We start from the raw sequence: 22,508 nt of genomic DNA, 5'->3' as shown, positions 1-22,508 counted from the left end.
ATCATCCCATGGCCGTGAATGGCATTCGATCATGTCTAGCCTAGGCCTAGGAAGGATAGGTAGGCCTAGGTGTAGTGGGCCTAGGCAGGGTTAGGTAGATCACAGAAGGCTTAGGTAACAGGCATGGGGAGGGGGAGTCTGATGTATTTTGTGGGGTGGAGGTTAATTAATTAAACGTGAGGGGATTTACTGGCAAAATAAGGTGAATCATGATTTCTGAGGATACTGAATAGGCCTAATATTTAGTGTACTAATAAGTAAGGCCAAGGCAAGGGGAGCTTTTTTTGTCCAATGTGACCCCTCCACTCCAAGCCCTTTGGTTCCCACTGCCCACTACTAGCTGCATTGAATTTGAACTATGATCTGTTGCAGATATGATTCTGAGAAGAGTGAGCTTGTTAATGATGAGCTTGGTGTTGCTTATCAAATTGCCAATGGCATTCCAAACCTAATTCCAACCGATGGAAGAGTGATCAAGAAAAATAGTGATGACAAATCCGCCACCAAATCTAAATGAATTAATAGTAAGTATTCATGATTCAAGTGCCAGTTCCATGTTGTAATGAACTGACTACGTTTCAACATATATGGTCCATATATGGTCAGCAAACCCCATCCTATCCGAACTATGCATGATGGGGTATAAATGTTTCTCTAAGGCTTTTAATGATGATTTTAAGCGCCAACACTTGGGATTACCATGGTGCATAGCTACTCAAAGTGTATTATTTGGTCATGAATACAGTCAGTGGCAATATAAAAAAAAAAGGATTGGAACTTTCATATACATTTGAGTAACTGAAGTTTAAATTAAATCTTTTTTTTTTTTGTATTTCATACAGGTAGATGAATGTTTGAAATGGAGGCTGGAAAAAATGAGATTTTTGTAACCGCCCCTGGAAAAGTAATCTTGTTTGGAGAGCATGCAGTGGTGTATGGTAAGCCAGCATTGGCGGGCAGCTTAGATCTCTCCACATTTGTGCACGTTTGGCATAAAGATCAAGATATCTGCTTAAGACTGGTTGATTTTAGTATGACTTTACACTGGACAATTAAACAAATGGCCGAGTCTTTTGGAGGATTTATGTGCAAAGATGTGCATGATGTAGCCATGTTTTCAGCAGAGGATATAGAACGCTTGCATTCAAATGCTCAATTATGTGTTCCCGCGGATCAAAGAACTTCTGTTGACATCCCAGCCGTGCTAGTGTTTCTGTATCTATATTCATCGATTGTGGGTTCGAAAGGCATAACACAACTCCTCCCATTGGATGTTGAAGTAGCATCCTGCCTCCCTATTGGTGCTGGTCTTGGTTCGTCAGCATCCTATACAACATGTCTGTCAGCAGCCATGCTGAAAGCTGTGGATGCTATTGGTAAGAAAGGACTGAATAGCAGTGATCTTGAACTTGTGAATCAATGGGCATTCTCAGCTGAGCATATACTGCATGGCAGGCCATCTGGTGTTGATAATGCTGTCAGTGTTTTTGGAGGTCTGATCAACTTCAAGGCTGGAGAAATAACTCCTGTAAAATGTCCAGTCCTAGAAATCCTCCTCATTGATACAAAAGTTAAAAGGGAGACAAAAACCTTGGTTGACAAAGTTCACAAAAGAAAATCAGTATGGCCTGCAGTTGTTCAACCTGTATTGGATGCCATAGGTGCTATCACAGACACAGTTCAACATAATTTCAACTTGGGTAACACTGATTTTAGTGAACTGACGCAGTTAATTGATATGAATCAGGGATTATTATCTACACTTGGGGTATCGCACCCAAAACTTGATGAAATTTGCCACCTAGCAATGCAATATGGTTTCAGTGGTAAACTGACGGGAGCTGGTGGAGGAGGATGTGCATATTGTCTGGTTCCTCCTGGAAGTGTAGGCCTGGAAGAGCTGATGAGAGATTTAAAACAGAAAGGATTTTGTTGCTGGAGAACTAATGTCGGGAGATCTGGAGTGCTGCTCCATAAAAATGTTGAAGAAATGAGACAATCAAAAAATAATATTCCAAAATGCTTTGCAAAGTAAATAGGCCTAATTTCCTAGACATTTAAAGATAGGAAAATATATAAAGACTTTGTTTATGAGATTTCTGTAAACTGCAAGAAACTAATAGAGTATTACGTTATGAATAAATGCCATTCTGCAAATTGGTTTATCTTGCAGTCAGTAGTGGCGCAGGGATTCCTCCATGGGGTCCACACTTACTCAGCTTCACCATACATGGGGCTGAGGTGAGCAAATTTTAAGAATATGTAATTGTGCTCTGAAAATTCCACATGTCAACTCGTATGAAGGACACAGCACATGTAACTCCATTCATTTTAAGACATTTTTATTACCAAATTGGTATAAATACACATTTACAAAGTCATTGCTGACAGTGACGACATACATTAAGTTAGTAATTTATTCATTTTTACTGTATTGAGTTAAATCATGAATTTATTTTCTCCAAGAGAACCTGATTAAAAAAAATTGCTTTTTGGCACACAAACTTTAAATCAAAAGTAATGTATCTGTAAAATGGCTGTTGTTTTATTACAGAGTGTAATTTTAGACATTTGTCATCCACATTCAATATGTGTACATAATAATCAAGAGTTGCAAAGTTTGTGATTTAATAAACACATTATTTTACAGCTCAAAGAGTTTGTTGTGATTATCTGTGATTTCATTGATTGTTTTGTATTGTGCCCTCTGTTCTACTAAGTAAACATTACTGAAACAAATAAACTGCCATGAATTGATAAAATTGTTTTTCCTGTAAAATATCTGTCAGATTCAACAATTGTCCTTCAAAAGTGTGTTGTAAGCCTCTGAACATCCATGATGTCATCAAGAATCTGTCAACAAAACAGAATAAAAATTTTTTTTTTAACTTTAAATTACACTGAATAGGATAGGTTTGGTAAGGTACACTGTACTGCAATCATTTGATCACTGTCACCAGCCTTGGGTTCCAGTCCACTAACTGGCTATTTCTAACTACAGTTCACCCTCCAATTTGAGACCATCTTTGGGGCCTGAAAATTTGGGGTGGTCTCCAAATAGAGGGTTAGTTTTGTGTTGAGGGACTGAAAATTGTTATTTGATTCTTTGAAAAAGTGGTCTCGAATTGGAGGGTGCACTGTATTTGTTTTTTAAATTTTAATTTCAATTTTATTTATTTGTGAGCAGCGACTTGTACCACATGAATACGTTTATAAGTGAGAGAAGATGTGTGTTGTGTAACCAAGTACAATAATATATAAAAAATTGACTGAAAAGAAAGTGAATGTAGTACCTGTTCAACATTTGTACCAATCCGTCTTGCAAGTTCATTTCGTTCAACTACACTTAAATAGTTGAAATGCCAGAGTAGATCTCCATCCACGATGTTCTTACTTGGGTTTATCAGTACTCTCTCATTGTATTTTACATGCCTGCAACAGGAACCATGAACATGTTAGCAAACATTCAACCAGTGGTGGCTCTAGAAATTTACATAAATGGGACCCATATATCCGACAGCAAGGGGGGAGGGGGGAAACTACAGCCTCGGCCAGGGTCCCTGAATAAGAATTCCTGGTAGGGTTCATGGTGAGTTTTTATGGTTTAGTACATGGCCCAAAATTGAGCTTTCAGACAACAATTAGGGATTGGCAGTCAAAATAATGTTATTTGGATAGACATATTGATATTTTTGGTTAGTTGACGGGGGTTCCAGTTCTGTCTGGGTGCCAAAAGCATTCTAAAATGTATGGAGGAGGTTGTGTCTGTTGCCCCCCTAATATTATTTGGCATGCTCCGCATTACATCAACTCAGTTTTATTACAGCAGTCAAATAATCAGGAAATGACAAAAGAAAGATGCATAATAGTATTTGACAAAGTGTTTACCTGTAGGCCTTTGGGTTGAGTCCAGCTGTGTGTGGATAACCTGTTGTTAATGCATTCTGTAACATCAGCATACGTCGGTAGGTTTTTTCAGAGACTGGCATAAGGAATCCCATGGCACCATCAAGTGTGGCTAAATGACAAAAAAAAAATATACCTGTGTTCACAACCTGTGGAAGTGAATGGCGTAGCGTTGTGGCTCGGACTCTTCAACATTGAGGTCGGGGGTTCAAAACTCCTCCTGTGTAAGTCGTTTTTGTCTTTGGCCAAGGTTGTCTTTCTCCACCCTGGAGTATAAGTGGGTACCTAGTGAGGCTTGAATGCTGCATGCACTGATTTAGTTTATGCAGCAAACTATGGTATTTCCCCCATAGGCATTGTTACAATAACTGGGGTAATAATGTGGGAAAGCACTAACTTGTGTAGAGTACTATATAAATACATATATAAATACATATATAAATACATACATATTATTATTATTATAACAAAATCTGTACCAACCAAAGTACGTTATTTGTCTTCTTTCTGACGGTCCTGCTATAAGTTTGTCGCTGGCTGGATCATGTCGTTTACAACTGACGCGCACAAACGTATTCACCTGGCCACCAATATTGATATCAGCTCTACGAAGTAAACGTGTACCTCCATAGCTTTCTGGTGCTACAATAATAGGAAAAACAATTGATATTGCTGTAGATATATAACAAAAGAAAGACACAAAAATGAATACACAACTACTATTGAAGTGGTTATAATTAAAATCACAGAAAGACATACTAATGATATTCATGTTAAAAGTTAACTACTACTAGAATGTGCCACAGTCTTTGCCTGTGTGTGTAAAGGTATATAGGTTACTAAGAGACCATCAACCTTCTCTCACCCTCCCTGTCGGTTCCAAAGGAATGCTTTTAACCAATCAAATGCCTAAAATCGATGTTGTCGGTATATAATATTGTACATACAGGATATAATATTGTCTTTACCTTCTGGTTGATAATGATATATAATCAGATTTTTCTCTGCATCTGACACTAAAGTAAAAAAAAAATCATCAATGATAATAGAGATAATGAGCACTATACATTATATACTGTTATAGTTACAAAGTTTTACTTAAAAAAAAAATCTCTACTACTACTTGCTCAATCATCTATGGTTGCTGTTCAATTTATTAACATTTAACTTATTCTAACCATATTTAATAGAATCGTTGATCATATTTGAAATATTGCTCTAATTCATTTTTTCAAATCTGTCTAATTTTTGTTTTTATTGCGAATATGTTTACGTTTGATCTGAGCAATTTATTAAACCAACTAATAAGCAAATAAAACTTGATACTGTGGAGGACAAATCACACATACACAAATCACACATACACAAATCACACATACATAGCTCAGTCGGCTAATCTGGTGGTAGCCAGTGTGTGCGCTGAACCGTGGAGATCTATAGGTCCCCGGTTCAATTCTCATCGCTGCCTCTCCTTGTGTTTCAGCTAGAAGGCTTAAATACAAGTTACAATAGCGCACCGTCTTTCAGATGAGACTTTTAAGCCGTTGGTCCCATGTGCATTATGGCCTATGTGCACGTTAAAGTCAGGCTCCGGAGGAAAAAAAAATTTTGATATGTTGTAGGACTGATCTTCCTAAGACAGAAAAAGGTTGTTTGACGAAAAACTGGGGAACGGTGAACGAGATACAGATTTTTGAATATTTAAAAACTGGGGGAAAAGGTATAAAAATGGGCGGTTACGCCCCTTTTTCCCCCAGTTTTTAAATATTAAAAAATCTGTATCTCATTCACCATTGCTCAGTTTTTCGTCAAACAACTTTTTTCTGTCTCAGAAAAATCAGTTCTACAACATATCAATATTTTTTTTCCTCTGGAGCCTGACTTTAAAGAACGCAGTACACTCTTCGGAAAAGAGTAGTGGATTGCCTTCCGGTGTACTGCCCAATCACCACCAGAAGGACCTCACTGGAAATAAGTCTTCTTCTAGACTTTCGTGGGCTATCCTTGGTGTTTACACTGAATAAATTCAATCAATCAATCTACACAAATCACACATACTTGTCACTCTTGTGGACACAGCTGAACTTACCAAGGAAGGCCAGCTGCCTATCATCAATCATAAACTGAGCAGCATATATCCTTAAAGGCCTGGTGTCCTGAAAATCAAACACGAAATATTATTTATGTAGGCCTACAAAAGTACGTAAAATTCAATACACTTATGGATATACCCTGCCCAAAATATATACCAAATAAATGCTACTTCCTCTAATTACACTCATCAGTTGTACTGGATAGAGCAACACTTAATAAACTAAAGTCTATGAAACTTGCAGTGTCATTCTTTGTTGTGAAAAAAAAAACAGTTGTTTGCAGAAGTATGCATATATTGCTTGCTGCCTTGACTCAGCATAATATAACATGTCCTGCAAGATTTATAATAAACCTTGGTGGAGCAGTCCATTGTTTCCTTACAGACTGAATTACCCAGGATAAGAATAAATCAATAAACTAATGAGCACTTACCCTGCTGACAAGAGCTAGTGTCCTGTCCTCTTCCTGGTATTGTAAGAGGAACAGGCTCTTTGTGATGTCAGTGACAATAACGAAGTTCTTGATACTAAGAGCCCTGTGGATGTACACCTGAGTGTCTATGAAGGCTAGGCCAATCAGGTCATTGTCTTTAAATGTCCATAAGTAAATCTATGGGAGAGAGGAGAAAACAATATCAACATTCATGAAAAAATTGTAAACAAGCTATAGACAACAGACGAAGACTTGATGATGTATGATTCTTCTATATTCAACAAGTAACCCTCATAAGTTTTTTGGAGACAGCCAACCAGTGGTTTTACCTCAAAAACCATATTTTTTTACACATGGTGTACCGAAAGTTTGATGATCTTGTTATTAATAATTACCATCAAACTTTCAAGAAATATTAATTTGTTTTAGCTAGATAGGTAAACTACTTATAAAATAATACATACCTTCTGACCAATACACGACAACAGGAATCCACACACATCACAGATACAGCTTACAGGTCCTTTCTGTTCCTTATCATACAGAGTCTGTGAGAGAAATCAAACCATTACTAATACCATTATTCTTAAAATAATTTTTAAGAATGCTGGACTATCAGAGTGAATTTTATGGGGATATTTTAAATGTCAACGTTTACGTGTACCTGATGGGAGTCCTCTACCTTCCAGTGGCCAATCCATTATCACTTCAATCTTACAAACTACATTTTTAATAACCCCACAAAACAATTGTTAAACGCATGGCCGTTCTGTGGCAAAACAACGTAACTTGAAATTTTCACTTTTTGCATGTTTGCAACTTGGTAATAAATTGTCGTAGCCTTTTGAAATTTTACATGATTGTATATCTATATATATTGTGATTATATGTGAAATTTTAATTACAACCATTTGTTTATTGCAAAGTTATTAACGATATTCACAGATACGTTGTTTTGCTTCGGAAACATGTCAGATTCAGTGTTGTTGCAAATAGGACATATTTTGGGAATTTATCACACGTTGCTGTTAAGATTATTGATATGGAAACACCAATAACCAGTTGATTTCACCTTACCAAACTCCATCAGCTCAAAACAATTTTTGAATACCATTCCGAGGCAAAACAACGTATCTTCATCGTAGATACAGTACGTTGTTTTGCCCCGTAATCTTGTAGTTACGTTACTTTACCACGGAAAATCACTAGATTTTAAGTTTTGTGGTTAAAGATATTTGGTGCTACCTCCGAAACGACTCATTGTTAAGACCTGAAATTTTCACAGGTAATTCAGATGTGCTTAATATACTCCCAAATGATATTATCTCAAAATCGACAAAAATGTTAGTTACGTTGTTTTGCCCTGGGACGGCCGCGCAGAGAAAGCTTACCTTCATTTTGTTCTTTGTGAGTGGCTGTCCTGGTTCTGGTACTACTTCAATAATATCAAGGATAAATATCTGCAATAATAAAAGACAGTTGAAATGAAGTTGCCTCTTATATATTAAGTACAATACAGCAAACAAGACACATACAGAATATATGAGGCATGTTGTGGCAAAATGGCTAAGTTGTAGCAAAAATTGAAATTCAAGTTATTGGTATTTTCAGATACCTGAGTATGTGATCTTTAAAATGAGGGGGTCATTCATTGAAATTGGACATTTCAAGCCTAAGTTATTGGAGAGTGAAAGTACAGCACTCTAAGAGAGTCCAGATAAATTGATTTTGAGTAATTGCCTTTCAAAGTTATTTGTGCATACGTTGTTTAATAGAATTAACTATCAAAATAACGTTAAATAAACGATTCGTTGCCATTTCCGGAACTAATACTTTGGGGCATGATTAATAAGACATTAAACTATTGATCTGTAGTGAAAAACAAATTTAGATTTTTAGGCAATTTTTTGAGCTCCCATATTTATTTTATAGCTCATTTACTCAATACTGGCCTGTGCAACAACTTAACCATTTCGCCATGACGTGCCTCATTTACTCTCTACTTTTAAGATTAAAAATGGGATTGTAAGAGAAGGTTACAATATAGTTTTTCATATATTTTTATTCAAATGTTTGTATTGACAGAAGTCAACAACACTTACTCTTCCTCTACATTGGATATCTTCATTGTAAACATAAGTGGTTGTCATGACAATGTAGTCTTTCTTTCCAGACACTGTGCCTTCGCAGTTCAAACTGACTGCTTTAAGGCAAGTAATATGCTCGAATTCCTCCATTTCAATTCTAAAGAAAAAAAACTTCATAAACAATAACTAAGGAAATATATATCGATGCATGCTAAAATAAATATAACTAACTTGGATTATATTAGTATTAGTAAAGTTATCAACTGGCATGCACAGGAAAAACGTACTTTGTATTTGGTATTGGTTCCCAGCTCAAAGGGGAAAATAACTGAATTGAAAATGAGTCTCTTGTAGGGAAGATGAAACGATCATCTGAAATAAAAAAACGCCAAAAATATATTAAATTATGATACAAATTCACTTCTGTTAAAAACATATTAGAACTTAAAAGCAGTGAGCTCTGACCTCTGTCTGGTATACTGATTTCTCGTTCATCATTATTGATGACAACCATCTTGATTGTAGTTTCAATTGTGCTGGTTACTACAGCATAGGTCTATATGAGATGGAAAGAAAAATTCACCAAGATTATCAACCAAAAAAATAAAGTTAAAATTAGGATAAGAAAATCAAATTTTGGGAAATCAGTGGATTTACCAAAAAAACAAAAAAAACCTTACAACTAAGGAATGAAAGACAGAAAACTCACTTTGCTTTCAAGATGGTAAGCAACAAAATTAGGTGTACATCTCAGTGGGACTTTACGCACAGGCCAAGGTGCATCGTAGGAAAGGTGAGAGGGCAGCACACAGATTCTCAAATCACCCTATAAAAAAGACCAAGATTCATCACATGATGGTAAGGCATCAAGAGTGGGTTCAGAGTGTACAACTCAGTACTGACTACAATATTGCCACTAGAACCCCACTTGAAGTAAGATGGTAAGGTGTCAAGAGTGGGCTCAGAGCATACACCTCAGTAATGACTTCACACTTGACTTATTTATTTAAATCTACAATGAAGAGAAATTGAAAAGGGGAGTAGAATTATGTAGCAGCCTTTTGGTAGTTATTTCATTCTTATGATCAATTCGTGTGTTCTCAAATTGTATGACTTTTATGGCACTTGATTCACATGCGCCATTTTATTAGATGCATGACCTCTATTCGCATCATACCTGTTTGTTGAAATACAAGAAGCCGTTTGGACAGTTAACGTTATTAAATGCTGCAAAGCAAGTGACGGCACCATCAACCGGCATGGGATGCATCCGCAAGGAACCACGAGCTGTGACAAACAACCAATGTGGATATGGACCACAGATAAAAACCTAAAAGACACATACAGAAATGGTGAATGTATTAGTAAAATCTTTATACATTCAAAATCATTAATTAATATCCAGACTCTGTAATTTCTCATTGATATTCATATTTTGATATAAATAATAAACAATTTATGAATATTTGTGTTATCAACAGACCCAATGCTGTCATCACTCTAGCTGAATACCAATTTTTTCAATCATCATCATTGCTGTTGTCAACTGAATTGTTATCACCACCTCAATACCAATATTGTTATATGTCTGCCTTGCCCTTCAACTCACCCCAGAATAAAAGGATGAGGAAACACCTGCAAATGTCCTCAATCGGTTGGTCTTCCTATGTTGCACAGCTTCTTCTTCATCCTGTGCTTTCTGTCCTCTCTTTTTTGACTTCTTTTCTTTCATCATCATTGAGTGAGGGAGCTTTTTCAACCAACCAATAAATCAAATATATTTGTTTTTATATTTTTGAATAAAATCAACAGCAAATGTAAACAATGTGAATGAACCAAATTTCCACAAACAGAATATAAATTTGCATTATTTTATGTACAGAACAAAATAGTCAGATATTTTGTGAACACTTATTTCTTTGCACCAGAAACCAATTTGATTGATACTTTTGACATTTTTATTTTTACATATATATCTATCTATCAATCTATATCTATATTGTTATAATTTAACCATCCTGTAAGTGGCGATTTAACATTGTTGATGTAGTAATAAATAAATAAATCAGTTATATATAAATAAGTTATATTATTGGTAAGCTTTGACATACCTTCTTGAATCTGATTTGTAACCTCTCTTGATCTGAATGTGCTTGATAACTAAAGGCTTCATATATGATGAGGTCATCATCAACAATTGCCTGCCAAAGAACAGCAAATTATTATTGGTTGGAGAGGCTGACACAGCAGTTTTGATCCAGGCCTGGGATTTATTAATCTCAGCTAAGCAAATGTCTTAAGTCAAAAAGTTAAGATGTCCCTAATAAATATCTTAAGCTGATTTATTACCCAATCTTAGCAAAATCTTGGCTGAAAAATCGTCTCAGATGGCGCCAACGTACAATCGACTATCTAATTTTAAGCAATTTTTAAGCTAAGCAATATAAATTTGACTTTAGCAAAAAAATGGACTTAAGATGAATTTAAGTTGATTTCTAGTTTGATAAATCTGGCCCCAGGTTCTTAAATATGTGGTCGGTGGTTCAATAATGAATGATGACCAAAACATGTTGGCATGTCAAAATTATTGAAATATGTTTTATATTTCAATCCACATATTTTGATGATAAAAAACAATATTTTTTAATAATTTGATTATGGTCTCTGCATGAGAAATGGCCAAAATCATAAACTTAGAATTCTGATTTCTCAAATAATGTATGATGTATGTTTAAACAAATTGATAGAGTTATTTTTTTTTCTTTTAAAATTTATAACTTTAATTTTACTGCTTAACCCTGTATAAATAACTAAAAATCGATTTTTGCGAAGAGTGACTGGTTTGGCTTGTCTTTGCCACAAATAATAAAAAAGAAATATACTTTAACTAAGATTTAAATAAATTACTTACAAACAAGTACGGTCTGCTATTTCCCTTGCCAAGTCCAGTTATCATAATCTCCTTCACTACTGGTAACATATCATGCTGTTGCTGGGCCTGCTCACTAGAAAAACAATATAGATACTAACAATATCTGGTAGAATATTTTACCAGGTCTGTGTAAAAGTTGACCCAGAATATGTCAACCCCCAAGTTCAATTTAATTAGAACTGTATACAGTTAAACATGTCGAATAATTTCTAAGTCGAATAATTTCTAAGTCGATCTAATTTTGACATGCCACATTGCTGTGTTTTTCATTATTTAACAATCTGCAAGTCAAATTTTATCAAAGATAAACAACATTTCAATGGCATTTTGGATTCAACTTAGGCGAGTTCAACTGTATCTACAATGACGTACTGAAAGGGTGGACTTGGTGTGTGCTTACCTTGTGGTGACCATAGGACTGTCCACTAGTACCTTGCCAGCCATTGGGAAGTTTCTGGCTACAAACATACACACAAAATCAGGTAAGCTGTAGATCTAGACACAGGTAAGATAAAGAGTTAGCGGCAAAACATTATTATAACATTGTGAATCTGTTGGACAGAGCCCTCCCTAATGTTGAAATATCCAATCAATATTACCATGTTTAATCCAGTGTCCGCAGTTTTGATGTGAAGTGCATAAAGGGCTTATCATAATGCGCTATATAAGTCTACCATTATTATTGTTATTATTATTACAATTGTTATTATTATTATTATTATTACTACTAATATCATCATTATATTGTATGTTCCTACCTCAAGCAACCCATTTTCTCTACACACAAGACACCAGTAGCTGAGGTCAACAACCTCTTCTTGGACCTCATCTGCTGGCTTGCTGCTAAAATAATTACAACAAATATAAATTGTAAGTAAATGAACTTTATTTTAAAAATTCAATCACAAGTACTTTGATTTTACCCTAATTTGACATCAACTTAATGAAATACAAAAGTAAATATTATATCTTGGATACAAATACTAATTGTCCCACCACAAGATTTGTTTCTCTTATCTTCTTCGGTTTTGCTTTCTTCCTGTCACTTGTTTATTAAATTTACACAATTAATTTTTTTACATTTACTCTATATTTATAAGAAAATTGTGTTGTATTGTACATTTTTGTTCAAAAAGGAATAAATAAATGTCAAGTTGAATTGAATTGAATACTTACAAATATTGTAAATAACTTTTTTAAGGGTTTGACTGGGAAATTCCTCAGAAATTGGGTAATACGATGTTCAGACACAAGTACATAATAAAAACAACTTAGTCATTTACCTGGTTTCCATGGTCTCGGTCAACTCGGCGGGTTTAAATATCGTTGGTTCAGAATCACCATACAATAACTCATCCTCTTCATCAACAGTTGGCCTATCATTCACAAAAACAAACCAATTATGTTTAGTAAATTATAAAAAAGTTCATGTAATGCACTATATATAAACTGACAATCATCATTAATATTAATATATCAATTTCCATGTTATTACTAATACCTTGCTTCACTAATGACTGTATCTGATTTTTTTCTCTCATTTTTCTTCACTACACCTTTCTTCACATTGCATTTGGTAGTGAACATACCACCCTCATTGACATATGCACTCAGAGCTAAAATCTTTGACGTCTGAAAAAAAAAAAAAAAATTTTTCATCGATTTGAATTATTTCTCCTGACACAAAATGCCATTGGAATAGCATTGCAGTACCCACTGCTACTTGGGGGTTAGATTCATCACCAGCCACCAAACGCAAGCTTAGTGGCCGAGTGGTTAAGACACCAGGCTAGTTAACTGGAGGTTGTGGGTTTGATAACAACTCCCCCCCCCCCAAAAAAAAACAAAAAAAATAACTTGCAAGATTTTTTTTCACAAGCATTTGGGGGACGTACTGAGCATTCAGTACTACAACACATCAGGTAGGGCAAAGATTGATTCGTAAAATAAATAATGATAATAGTAATAACAGTTAATATAAATAATGTTAACAGAAATATGACAAAAATAATAAGCAATAATACATTAATATAAGTAAGTACGTAAAGGTTTTCCCATATTCACTAATGAATATAGAGGAATGAGCTGTTAGAAGCCCATTACACTAAGCCTTTCCATGGCTTATAAATAAATAAATGAATAAATATGCAAATGAGTAAGCTGTGAGATGAGTACCTGAGGTATCTCTGGTTTGAGTATGCTGAGTCTGTGACCTGTCCCATGTGGATCCTCCTTGAGGCTGAGCAGTATGATATGCCCACTCTCACTCATAATCACAATAAAAGGATCAGCAACTGAGCACAGCATGATGGGAGAGCCAACATCCAAGGGAATATGCTGCAGCTGATTGGCTGAAAGAAAAAATAATATTTACGAATTTAGTTTCCTGTGACTAGGGAAAATTTTTTTCAGTGCCAGCCACTGCTCTTCTGAAGGGACCTAAATACACTGTAATAATTCAAAATATTAAAAAACTATCTAATATATCTTTAAATGGTCATCGTGAAGGAATACAAATGTGCTGATGGTGAAAAAATACATATAGGTCATACTTCTTTTAAAATAGTTTTACTTATTCCCTTCAAAATGGATACTATCATTAGCCCCCATACAAATAGACAACATTAATTTCACTTTCAAATTAATAACTTACTTACCCCCTTCTAATAGTCTAACCCCCATCTGAGAAACCTGCAAAATATATCTGTTGTTGCCCAGGTTACCAGCATAAACAGTTGGACCTTGGGTGCTAAAGCCACTTTGATCTAGCTCTGTGATTTCTTGACCAGTTTGAAGAATCTAGGCAAAAACAATTTGAAATTATTAAAAATAAATCAATTGATTAATAAATTACAGTAAGACGTCCATTTACGTACCCTTGGTAGCAAAGGGTGTTCGTAAATTGAAAAATTTGTAAACTAGATCAGGTGTCAATTTCCAATACCTAACTATCCCCTGCCATATAGCAACGATAGGCTGACGGTGACCAGGCCTAGCACGAACCAACAGTGCAGCATCATGGTCTAATATGCTAGAGCCAAGCTGAATTTACCTTTGATAAAAACCAAATTATTTTAATTGCTGGCATTCTTCTACTTAACAAAATATTATTTCTTATTCAACATCTATATGTTTTGTGGACCTTTCTATCATGTTTTTTCTAGCTGTTAGATCATGAATTGTGTTGTGCAATTTCGCAATCATATCTAGCATTCAATCAATCAATCAATCAATCAATCATTTTATTTCCAATTCAAAGAATTTACAACAGATAAGTAGTAAACATTGAAAATCAAAATCAAAGGAATTGGAAAAAGGCAAACATAACAAGAAGAACTTTAAGAATGTAGCCCAAATAATAATAAGAATAACAATAACAATAATAATAATAATAATAATAATAATAATAATAATGATAATAACAACAATAACAATACATCAATAACAATAATAACAAAAATAATAAAGTAATAATAATAATATACACGAATGTTATAGAAATATTTCAATTAAGTGAATCAATAAATTTCAATAATTTTCTGACCCCAACACTCTTGTTTGTCATCTTAAACATTCGTAAAATGGACGTTCCTATAATGGATGTTTTACTGTAATTGAATACTCAATCTATTTCTGAAGAATTGATTCATGAAATGTAATATTTGATGTTTATGCTTTTAAAAGTATTATCATTATTAAATAGCAATTTTGCAGATTAAAGTGAAGTGTCTACATACCATTGTTGAGTCTAACCTGCTGAGTATCAGGAATGAATGACTTATTTCACTCTCAGTTTGTGTCTTACTACCCGACTGGCTTTCTGAACCCTCTTCCTCATTTGCCTTAGTTATAAAATAAAAAAAAAAAAAGATTAACGTAACATAAATATATTTAGTATATCAAACAAGTATTCAGGGATGGATTTTAAGAACAGAGGGAAGAAGTTGTGCGGCAAATTTTAGAAATGGAAAAATTAGCAGACTCCCTGTTCCTACTTTGCACTTGCTACTTCTAATATTAATTTGGTTTTTGTTTTATTAAATATTTGATAGTTCAAGAAATGTGAAACCATGAGAAAAAGACAGCACTGATACCTTAATGGGTTCTTTCCGACCAATCACAGTCCACATATCTAAGCATCCTGGGAGTTCAAATGTTGTCACAACTTGCGGTCGGATGGTACGCTAAAATAATAGATGTATATATATTAATGAGTTGTGGCATAAAAACTCTGCTGGTATCTGTTTTAATGCACTTAGAGCTTATTGAAAGAGAAGCATTGTGCATGGGTTTTAGAGTGATAACATATAAATTAAACACAACAAGCTTACTCTTAACACAGACAAAGCTCCATTTTTGCCATATCCCGAACAAATCACTAACTCTATGTCAGGATCTGGGTTGTTTTGAAACTAGGAAAAAAAACAAAAAACAGGATTGGTTAGACAAGTACTACAAGGAAAGAAACCAATAACATTTCTCTTGAAGCACTTTAAACCTTTTATGCATTAAAAGTGCTAGATAAACAATTTCAATTTGGTTACACAACAAATCAGTACATATTAAATGTAAATAAAAATATTATGAATGCTCACCTCCTCAGAAAGAAATGCAGGTTCCCCCATCACCATGCATCCACAAGGTCCAATGTTGAGAAGACTGTCAGAAACCTAATCAAGTAATAAGAAAATAATCATTAATATTCAATTTAAGTTTTCTTTTAATAAATATAAATGAAGTCTCACTAGGCAGACATGGAATGCAGAAAATCCAATGGAATTCTTTCATACCTCAAATGTATAACTTTTAACTTGTGTGCCAGTTTTCTGAGCTTGCTTTCCATATACCTCCAGCTCATCAGGATCTTCAAGCAAGCTGACATCAGATGCTGAAATCAAGTTAAAATTACAATCTCCATATGGTTTAGTTGTATTATATACACAACATTTGTTTACATGCGTTTTTTACTCTTTTCAATAGCACTATCAATCGACCAACATCTACTAAAAACTCATCTTTACAAATTACTCATGATAATCTTCATATTAAATGTGAAGCGGAATATGTTGCTTTAATATCAAGCCACAGGAAACAATAGTTCCTAAAAACTTAATAATTGGCAATTGGTATTGGTAATTGGCAATTGGTATTGGTAATTGGAAATATAAGGTCCTTCCTGGGAAAATAATGCATGTGGGAATATAAGATCCTGTTAAAATAATACTATAAGAAACCTGGCAATAAAAAACCACTTGTAATATCTGGTATGGGTATTTACTTCTTCAAAAGGTTTAGGAAGCGTATTAAACTTACCAATCCAGTCACTAGCATCCTCACCCCTGACCTTCTTAGTAGGTGGTTCCCCCTGTAGCATAAACAAAGAAATGATGCAATGTACACCATAACTCTTGTTATTTTGAGTACCTCACAGAAAGTACAATATACATACAGCATAGTAGCTCACACCTTTCCACAAGTTTTCTTGCTTGCAGGACTAAAATTATGTTCACACTATCAAGATACTGTACCTGTGACAAATATCTGATTTAGTGACAAGTATTTGTCACATGAAGTGTGACAGTCTGGACAGAGCCTTTACTGAGACTTGTCTTTGTCTATTTGACCTTTAACCTTGAAGCCTCCTAGTTTTAAAAAGTTTAACAGAGAAAATGCAATGATGTTCTAGAAACTGAGAGGGTTATGTATAAGAGTTATTATTAGTATAAACTTACATCTTTCTTTTCTTTCTTGACATTATCTATAAATAAAAAAGAGACATATTGTGGTTTGTTTAGTAGTTTAAAAAAACATTTATGGAACATCATATAAAGAAATGTCCTACACACCCAACAAGCTGCAAAACTTGTCAATTACAGAGTTGGAATTTATGAAGCACAAGGCCTTTATGAATTTATGAAGCACAAGGCCTTTATGAATTTTGCTAACAAATCTTTAGGGAGATCAGTTAATTATAACTGAAGATAGGTCTACATCTGTGTCTGATAGCCTACTCACCCTCTGTCTGGGCTTTTTCTGTATATTTAAGAAGCAGTGAATTCCCAAGTCTGGAGCCAAGAAATAGATAGCCTTCCTCCATTTTACATATCTAATGAAAGTAAGATAATTAAAATTTTATGAAAATAAAAAGCAAGCCATAATACTTTTACTCACAACCTTGGCAATAGGAAGTAAATTCCAGTAAATATCCCATCATTTTAAACATTTGTGAAGAATATGAATATATTAAAAAGTCAATTTTTATTTTTTGGTCACTCACTGGTGCTGGTTTTGGGATGGCAAGCCTCAAAATCTATACAATAGTTGGACAGGATGTTCATATTACAAACAGGATGAATTTATGAAACATAAAGAACACAATAAAACACTTACACAGGTTGTGAGTACGCTGGCTGCTGCTCTATCAAAGTGAAACCCTCTTACACTTCTCATTCCATCAATCATCAGAGTCAACACATAGCTAAAAAATGACATTAAATAATTAATACGATAAATATAATGCACATAAAATTTATTACAATTAAAAATACATAAATAATATATAATTATTATTTTTTTTAATGAATAAATTAATTATAATATAACAATTCAAATAATGAAATAAAGAAACCGAAAGATAAGAAAGTATAATACATACTCCAAGTATTGAAATGCACGCCATCGTGTTGGGACTCAATATTACATTAAATATGCCATCATCAGGAATGAGTGAATTTATCTAATCTGAATGTTGGATTAGTTAAGTTTAAAGATCAAGCCTCGGAACGCATGTAAATTACCCTAGTTAAAAGCCTGTGTCGATTCTTCAAAATCTATAAGATACAAAATAACTTACATCTCTCCCCCTTTGAGTGACAGGACCAACTTATCAAAACTAATGAAAGTAACTTGACAGCAGTCCAATGTTAGCTTCACTCCTTCTTGCCTTTCTACAAAATTATGACAAATAATATCCTTCATTCTCACATGTTATTTACTTTAGTGTCAATCAAAACACACCATTATTAGCATCATAAAATCATCACCCCCATTCTACCACCACATCAAAAATCACCATCTCCATTTAACATTCATTATTATAATTATTCATCATAATCTTCATATTCACCATCAACATCATCACCATCTCCATCACAATCAACATTAACAACATTGTCATCATCATTATAGTCATTGTGATTTCTACCCTCAACATCCTTTTAATTTCAATGAATTACCTTCCACAACATTTTTACTTAGTATCTACAGTACTTACTGAGTGGAAATGAAGTTGATTTGTCAGTCAAAGAGTTCAAAGACACACCGAACGGAGGGACACTTTGATTAAGGTACAACAGTGAGTTGACAGCGAGGATCAAAACACCACCTACGAGGAATCAGAATTATTTAAAAAAAAACTTATAAAAAAAAATGTATTAGTAACAATAAAAATAGTATCAATAACAACACATTATTGACTTGGTAATTAGGAACTGGAGCGAGAATTTCAAAGTATGCATAAAAAATTAGCATAGATTTTTATTCTCTAAATACTGTACATACAAGCCTTAAACATTAACTATCATTAATGGGACACCTTTTCATAATAGAAAAAATAAATTGTATCTTAAAAATACTTATCTTTAATTACAATAAGGTAGCTAAAAAATTTGCATATATGCATGGGATTATAATTTCTTTACAGAATACAATAGTTTGGTTCACTGAAGGTACTTTCAGCAAAAATAAAATCCTACGAGTAGAAATCTTACCAATAGGTTTTGGAACGGCTTGTATCTGGATACAATCAAAAGGCAGGTTACTCTGAGCCCAAATGACAGGATGAACTCGCTCAGCGATGTTGAGAGACAATGCAACTATTCCACAGGTGTCATTACGCACAGCAATACGTCTAGAGCGAAAAATCAGCATTTATTATTATTAAAATGTAATTAGATTAATTTCAAATTCATACAAAATTGTTAATATGTTATTGTCTTTTGAGCTACGAGTAACCATTGGGATCCAAGCCCAAGGTTCTCAAACTACAGTATGTTATGTTGGTAACATTCTGTAACATTATAAGACTGCATTGCAAGTATGAATTTCACTGGCTATCCTGGTTTTAATATCAATTTTATAATCTTTTATGTGTTTGTATCAAATTTAATTTCTTATACTTCCACAAAGACAAATTTGCCTTCATTTCTTACTTAATTAATTATAGAATCAATAAAGTTTTGTAACCACTTACCCTGGGCAAGTACGAAGAGGTTCGTGAAGGACAAGCAACGTTGGTTCATAGTAGCCATGCAGGAACTGGATGTCAATCACATGCAAGATTTTTTCATCCAATTGGCTTAAGTCTATCATGTAGGTTGGCTGTACTGCTGATCGACTAGACAGAAAGAAATTGAATAACGAAACCTTTAATTTTGTGTTACAGCATACATATGTTCTCAATGTGCAATATAAATGGTGGGTGGATGTGTTCTTCTCCCTTCCTTTCAATCAGCCACATTATAACCTAAATATGAAACTCCATCACATCAAGATTCAATTATTTAATGAAAAATTATCTGCAGTCACAAAAATTTTACAATCACATATAAAAACAATCAAAATTACATTTTAAATAAATAACGCCGTCTTCTAAATCTAGTTAAATTAAGAAAATTTTAAAATCAAGAGCTGCCTTAATATCTGTAGAAGTTATTAGTTGGATCAAGGGACAGGTCATTAGCAAGACTAAAGAGCATATGGCAAGAACGAAGATAGAAGACCAGAAGTTCGAGCAGGGAAAGGATTAAAGAAAGAATGGCAAAAATGATGCAATGAAGCTGAGCATGAGCGATGAAGGGAGAGAGAAACATGTAATGGGTGATCTGGGCAGGGCTCTGGATAATTAATATAAAACCTAATGTGTAACACCTCTGAGGAAATCAAATAAATCACTATTAAATTATCAAAAGTTGGCATACCTCTCAGTGATAAAGTCGGCATCATCAATCATGCCCTCCTTCCTAAACGGAACAATGACCAACTTACTCGAGTAAATAAGCATCGCTGCGCATCGATTCTCAGGATCCACACAAACTTCTGGAATTGTGGACCGGCTACAGTATCCCTCCTGTAAACACAACAAAATAGAGAGCATAGGATTTTAACCTCTGACCTCAAGTTTCACATTGGAGCTACAACCTTTGAACCATAAGATAAGAGGATTCTTTACCGTTATTTAAAAAAACACATATTAAATACAAAACATATACACATATACAATTTTAACTGTACAAAATAGATAAAAAATATACATCATAATTAACATGCTATTTACCTTTAAGTCATTTTCTTCAAAGTAATGCATTGACAGTGTTTTAAGGTCATGAGTTCCAGGATCATACTCCAGAAGAGACAACTACAAAAAGGAAAAGAAAACTGACTTTTGTTGGTTTTGAACTTTTGAAAGTATAAATAATGTTGTTGTAAATTTGACTAAAATGCTTCTTCCTAAAGAAGAATTAAAGCACACAGCAACTTACTTTAGCCTCACTGAAGCTAATGAGTACAGAATCCCTCGAAGATCCTGATAACTGCACTGACTTGATGGACATAATACTTCCAAACATTGGGAAGGTTTGCAAATGTTCTATCCTATCTTTCCTTGGCTTTGACTCTGAAAAGAAAACATTAAAGGACATCATTGTCAGTACCAAAAAGAACCAACATTGTACAGTATATACTATAATAATTTTTTAAAAAGCAAACAAATATTATCAGATTTCATTAGTTAAAAGGGTATTGAAGTATTTAATATAAATCATCTTCTCGCAGACATTTGTCCCCATCAGTTAGCAACAATTATTAAACTTAATAAATTGCTTGCAATACATCTGTGAGTTAATGATATACTCAACATATTTATATATTCCCCTCTTTCATTTATCTTATTTATTGATATTTAATGCAATGTTATTTATAACAAATTTGGATTTTTATTTGTTCATACCTGCAGCTGTTTCAACATTCTTTGAAACTTCATTTTCCTGGGAAAAAATGAATGAAAAAAAAAAATGCATTTAAACATTAATGATTTAAATAGAGCATTATTCTATTTAAACCTAATAAGTGGGTGTATAAATGGCGCTGCTCTCGGTGGCTGACGCTAGTTGTACCTTTTTTCTTCTTATGATATTATTTAAATTGTATATGCAAACTATATTTAACACAGGTTAGGGTTAGGATGTGCAACTGTTACAATCACATCCAGATATCATAACAACATCAACATTGTATAATTAGTTACCACACTACTAATTAATAATACATCAAATATAAATTGAAGTACATATTAATAGTTTTAAAGTGTCAGTAACACTTGGAAAGCTGACATCAATTTTTGTAGTCGACACACAAAGGAAAAATTGAAATACTTAATTATTGGTAAAAAAAGCTACTAAATTAGAAGTTTTTGCTATTTGTGTGTTTTTTTCTGTACATTTGGGAGTACAGTATTTGACAAAGGAGACCCAGAGATTGTATGAAAATTTGGGAGATTCCTGATCGAACGTATGTCCTTTGTACCTGTGTGTCCTTGGAAAGTCTGTACACATGAAGTTGGTTTGTGTCAGCAATCAGCAAGTTCTCTTCATCTCTGTTATAAAAGTTGCAATAAATGCAATGCTCTATGCCCGTTGGTGGGTGTGTTTGCTTGTACATAGCATACATTGTAACTGGTTTAGATGTTACACATATCAAACTGTTGAAGATGATTGAAAGGTAGAATAATAATTAAAATAAAAACATATTATATGAATGTACAGTATATACAATAATAAATGTTTAACTTTAGGTAATGCCCACTTACAAACTGACAAGAAATATTTGATGAGTGGAATGAAAAATTGGAAACAAAATTTTATATAGTCTTGTTTCTAAATTTTTACTCAATTGATCAGTAACAAACAAAGGTAGCTTATATTATTATATGTATTTATTATTTTATATGTTTATTTATACAAACAAGATACAAGAAATTTTATTAGTCTTCATATAAAAAC

At 33.7% G+C, this 22,508-nt stretch overlaps 2 protein-coding genes across 3 annotated transcripts; one reads left to right on the top strand and one right to left on the bottom strand.

The window, feature by feature from the left end:
* The first annotated feature begins 848 nt into the window (after positions 1–848).
* LOC117124010 (mevalonate kinase-like) lies at positions 849–2,656 on the top strand. Its single transcript, XM_033270129.1, has one exon. It carries the CDS (start codon positions 851–853, stop codon positions 2,033–2,035), a length of 1,185 nt encoding a protein of 394 aa, XP_033126020.1. The 5' UTR covers positions 849–850; the 3' UTR covers positions 2,036–2,656.
* Positions 2,326–22,201, bottom strand: LOC117124009 (cleavage and polyadenylation specificity factor subunit 1-like). Of its 2 annotated transcripts, none has more exons than XM_033270127.1 (41): positions 22,033–22,201; positions 21,458–21,494; positions 20,991–21,124; positions 20,786–20,866; positions 20,430–20,578; positions 19,703–19,846; positions 19,221–19,360; positions 18,725–18,835; positions 18,305–18,398; positions 17,842–17,929; positions 17,467–17,557; positions 17,184–17,209; positions 16,765–16,816; positions 16,242–16,339; positions 16,047–16,121; positions 15,783–15,863; positions 15,546–15,635; positions 15,189–15,293; positions 14,109–14,250; positions 13,627–13,802; positions 12,953–13,083; positions 12,735–12,827; positions 12,210–12,294; positions 11,852–11,946; positions 11,431–11,524; positions 10,631–10,720; positions 10,129–10,269; positions 9,697–9,849; positions 9,229–9,345; positions 8,985–9,075; positions 8,807–8,891; positions 8,535–8,676; positions 7,824–7,892; positions 6,897–6,980; positions 6,433–6,609; positions 5,996–6,062; positions 4,875–4,922; positions 4,390–4,548; positions 3,889–4,018; positions 3,294–3,432; positions 2,326–2,853 (listed from the first exon to the last, which is right to left on the bottom strand). In XM_033270127.1, exons 1-41 carry the CDS (start codon positions 22,174–22,176, stop codon positions 2,806–2,808), a joined length of 4,296 nt encoding a protein of 1,431 aa, XP_033126018.1. In that variant the 5' UTR covers positions 22,177–22,201; the 3' UTR covers positions 2,326–2,805. The 2 variants fall into 2 exon arrangements, with proteins under 2 accessions (XP_033126018.1, XP_033126019.1); XM_033270128.1 differs by having other exon boundaries at positions 12,210–12,291.
* Positions 22,202–22,508: the final 307 nt, after the last annotated feature.

Source organism: Anneissia japonica, unplaced genomic scaffold, assembly GCF_011630105.1.
Source record: "Anneissia japonica isolate Jap-2015-1 unplaced genomic scaffold, ASM1163010v1 scaffold522_len1101056_cov227, whole genome shotgun sequence".
Taxonomy (NCBI): Eukaryota; Metazoa; Echinodermata; class Crinoidea; order Comatulida; family Comatulidae; genus Anneissia; species Anneissia japonica.
This window is presented reverse-complemented; position numbering and strand designations above follow the sequence as displayed.